The sequence below is a fragment of the Ananas comosus genome, linkage group 1, assembly GCF_001540865.1.
Source record: "Ananas comosus cultivar F153 linkage group 1, ASM154086v1, whole genome shotgun sequence".
NCBI lineage: Eukaryota > Viridiplantae > Streptophyta > Magnoliopsida > Poales > Bromeliaceae > Ananas > Ananas comosus.
The window spans coordinates 14,597,629-14,601,879 of record NC_033621.1 but is presented as its reverse complement, the minus strand read 5'-3'; the positions used below and the strand labels follow the sequence as shown (position 1 = coordinate 14,601,879).

General features: G+C 40.5%; 1 protein-coding gene across 1 annotated transcript; it reads right to left on the bottom strand.

The window, feature by feature from the left end:
- LOC109717110 (NDR1/HIN1-like protein 10) lies at window positions 635-1,994 on the bottom strand. The gene is made up of 2 exons (XM_020242810.1): window positions 1,602-1,994; window positions 635-910 (listed from the first exon to the last, which is right to left on the bottom strand). Exons 1-2 carry the CDS (start codon window positions 1,992-1,994, stop codon window positions 635-637), a joined length of 669 nt encoding a protein of 222 aa, XP_020098399.1.

Sequence of the window (4,251 nt, the reverse complement as noted above, 5' to 3'; positions counted from 1 at the left end):
CAAATACATCATCTAAAGTCAACTAACATAGAATATATATATCCCCTCAAAGTCAACGCTTCGAATGTTTCCAACTCCTTATTCACGAAGAAGCCATCATAGACAGTTCACACCACGTTACAATATTTTTCATTATGTATGCAATATAACTACAATTATTATAATTGCAAACACTATAGAAAAAAATAAGAATAAAACAATTGGGAGATAAAAATAAAAGAAGTTGAGAAAACATCTATATATTGCAACCAACGACACAGAGCAGGTCAACGAACTCATATGAAGGGAGGAGAAAAATAAAAAAAGAAATTGCACCACCAGCTTCTAAACTTTTACCCACGTGTAATTACATTGGTCCTTAATTAATACTTTTAAGTAGAATATGTTACATGCCCACTTTTGAAAACTGTTTCATTTTAATTTTTTTTCAGTATTTATTGCTAGAGGAAAAAAAAAAAAAATTTCTTGCACGCCTAGCTTCTTACAATTATATATGCATCGTGGACAGTTCTTCTCAAGTTAGGAATTGTATAGTTGGTTCAAAGTAATTATATGTTATAAATATATTTTAACTGTTTTGTAAAAATAAGAATTCAAAAGCCAGTATATAGTGCAAAATGAATTAAAAATTCAATCACCATTTGAGCACCTTGCAGGGTGTCCTGACGAAGCCGTTATTGGCTGCTCCGGGAGCCAGCAGCCGCAGCTTCAGCACGCACTGCACCCGCAGGACGTACTGCTTGGTTGTCGCCGAACCGAACCGATATCGAACGCGACCAAAGAGCCACAACCCGACGCCGAAGCTCCCCGTGGTGTTCTGGTTCTTAAAATCCGCTATGCCTGAGCTCCCGATATCTACGTACGAACTCCCCGCTACCGCAGGCCTCCACGCCGACGTGCTCCGGTGGCCCTGGTGTTGTGGAAAATAAAACGTTTATTATAATTATGGATTTGTAAAGCTAACATTGCTCAGAAAGAAAAATAAAATAAAAATAAGAACGTCACAATAATAAAAAGATAAAATAAAATTGTTGGATAAAAAGTATATAAATCTATCTTATGAAACCAAGTAGAAAGTTAAGCATTTAACTCATTGAATGTTAAAAAGTGAGAATGACAAGGTAAATATAGTAAGATATATATAAACATTTATTAACCTATTTAACATATATAGTAAGACGCAAACAGTTTTAATTAATCTCTTATTCAATATTCCACGCCCTTATGAGACTAGCTACAAGAATTTTAATAATTTAATTAGTTCTAATTATATCTTTTATCATACTTAAAACCCTACCGTAAAAATAGTTTTGTTATAGAAAATAATTATTATATATAATAAGCTTAAACACACGAGAGAGTGATATATATTTTTAATATTTATATTCAACACTTTCTATATTTGGATTCGAGATTTATGGGTAGACATAACTTACAGACTTATATTAAATAAAAAATTTTAATAATTTCAAATTTTTGTAGAACTCGAAGCTATTACTTCATGCTTTAATGCTATACTAAATTATATAAAAAAATCAGTGTCTTTGTAAGTTTAAGTTATGAGAGAATAATATTTTTAATATTTATATTTAACCAGGCACCTGGTACAAAGCGGGCAGGGAGACCCAGCCCAAGCGCGTGCCGTAGTAATAGGAGTCGGCCTCAAGCCAGTCGTAGACGATGCCGACCCGCTTGTTAGGGTTGCGGACGCTGACGGTGGCGGAAAGGTTGAAGGCGAGGCTCGGAGGTTTCGTGGTGGTGGCGAGGTCAAAGCGGTAGAGCACGGCGTCTGTGACAGCAACGACGATCTTCTGCGGGCGGAAGACGAGCCAGAGGGCGATGACAGCGATGCCGAATATGGCGAGGAAGGCGGCGACGGCTGTTCCTGTGCTGCAGAAGCACCGGCGGCGGCGTTCAGCAGCATAGGAGGGTTGGGTTGCGAGGGGTTGGGGAGGGATGGGTGGGCCGTAGTAGCCCGGTTGTGCTCCATACATGGTGTTGGAGAGAGAGAGAGGTGTTAGATGGTGTCTGGAGAGGGTATAAATGGATCTTTAGGAGGGTAAAATGGGCAGTGGCATTCACAGGGAGAGAATGTTGATAGAATAGTAAAATAATACTGTTGATTTTTCTTTTTTTTTTTTTTTTCAGTATTACTAAGGCCCTGTTTGGATGGATAGTTAAAAAACTTCACGGAATTTTTATGCTGTTTGGATACATATCATACAATTCCACAGTATTTANCTAAGTCTAGTACTGAAAATATGTTATAATTTTACAGTATCTTTAATCGAAAATTCATGTTCTCTTTGGTAGAACCGGATCCACTAACAATAATAAGTCGTTTCGTTCAAACCACCAATTTAAACCTACTTATTATTATTAGAGTCCATAGTTTCGTACATATTCAATTATAATCTCGTTCTCATCTGATATGTAGTTATTGGGGTGTCACAGTCTTATCACTTTTGTTTCTTTATTTTACTAAAAATCAAAACTGGATTGGTAAAGTCTAATTTGACAATCTTGATAAGGTATTATAAGAATTATACTAACTTTTTGGCTGATTCTAGTTTAAATAATGTTGGTAATATTCTTAATTATGGGTGCCTAGGGGCTGTAATGTGGGCCGTGCCGGGCCGGCACAGCCCACATTTTTCGGGCTGAAATGAGCTAGTGGCCGGCTCGGCCAGGTTTCAATTTCGGGCCGTACCGTGTCGGGCCCAAGCTGCTGTCACGCTCCGGATTACTTGTTTCTCCGGGCACGCCGACAAATCCGCCGTATGCCAAGAAATTTCTACTGTACACGAAGCGATAGCTGTACCTATAATCATACAATACTACAACAAATAGTATAAAGCTACTAAAAGAAATGAGATATATAAACAGAAGTTCACTATACATACATCACAACCCGATGAACAAAACACTCACTCCAGCTAGATACAACAAAAGTATATATATGAACTCAAAAACTACCATTACCTATAGCTGGTATACTCTAGCTCAGCAGCAACTGGGAAGGGATCTAACTCGCGACTCCCTTTTCATGGTCCGAATCAGCAGCAGCAGCCGAAAAAGAAGGCTCTGTAAAAGATTCCAACAACTGGGCGTGAGAACTACTACAAAAGAAGTAGTCCTCAGTGGGTACCGCTACCGACCTCAACGGCTCACCCACTAATTCTACAGATGTAAACAAGTATACTAAGAAGGCTGGAATAAATCTACAGCTGTATGCACCTATACTATCTGGATCAAACACCCACTATCTGTAGAAAAGTACAACCTGACCCAATCTCACTAGAGACTGTGAACACACCCGTCCCGCCTGTCGAAGCTACACTATCTTACACCAAACCAGGCCGTCATCGGAGTGGCACTCGTGGGCGCTACCCAACCGAGTATGCAATCGTGTCTCTGTCGAGCTCAATCAGGCTCTCGCAGATTATAGTCAAGTAAATAGAGTCTAACTGGTCTAACAACCAAAACACACGTGCCCTCGGCACAATCTGATGCAAAACCGTAATATGGGTCCACCGTCAACCCCAACGGCACCCGACAATCTGGAACAGTCTGAACAATATTGTAAAAATAAGCTCGGTATCCCAGTACGAGCTTAAAATTATTCTACACTATTCTGGGCATCCACCGCCTATAACCCTCGGCGATACAATCAAACTACGGCTCCTAGAGCTAAATCTGGTAGTTTGTTCAAATGGCGGTGTAGAAACGTCAGTTTTCTCCTAAATTAAATCCAAGTCCAACATGCATGATTTAGCTAATTTTCTAAGCTCCAATTCAAATTCATAGGCATGAAATTCCAAGAATCGAGCTAAACAATATACTAAACAAAGCTAAAAACACATGCTGATGACACATATAGAATTAGGAGGAAACCCGTAGAATTCGGTAAGCATCACTTTAACCCACCTCGAAAGCGCGTGCAACCACGGCGAGAAATCGATAGAAGCGGAACCACGCGCTCGCCCGGCCTCCCTACGGCGCTACCACGACGAACGCACGCTCGAACGGCACCGCAGCGCGACGTCGGCGACGATCCAACTCCACCCGAGCCCCTCCTTGCATACGGCCGAGCACAAGAGGAAGAGAGAGAGAGAGCACAGCAAAGCCTCCTCCTCAACTTCTCTCTAACCTATATAGAGTAATAGGGATAAGGTGATACAAACGAGGCAAGAAAAGACCAAAAGGCCCCTTACCTACCCTGGTGTACCGGTACCATCGCAATGTCATACC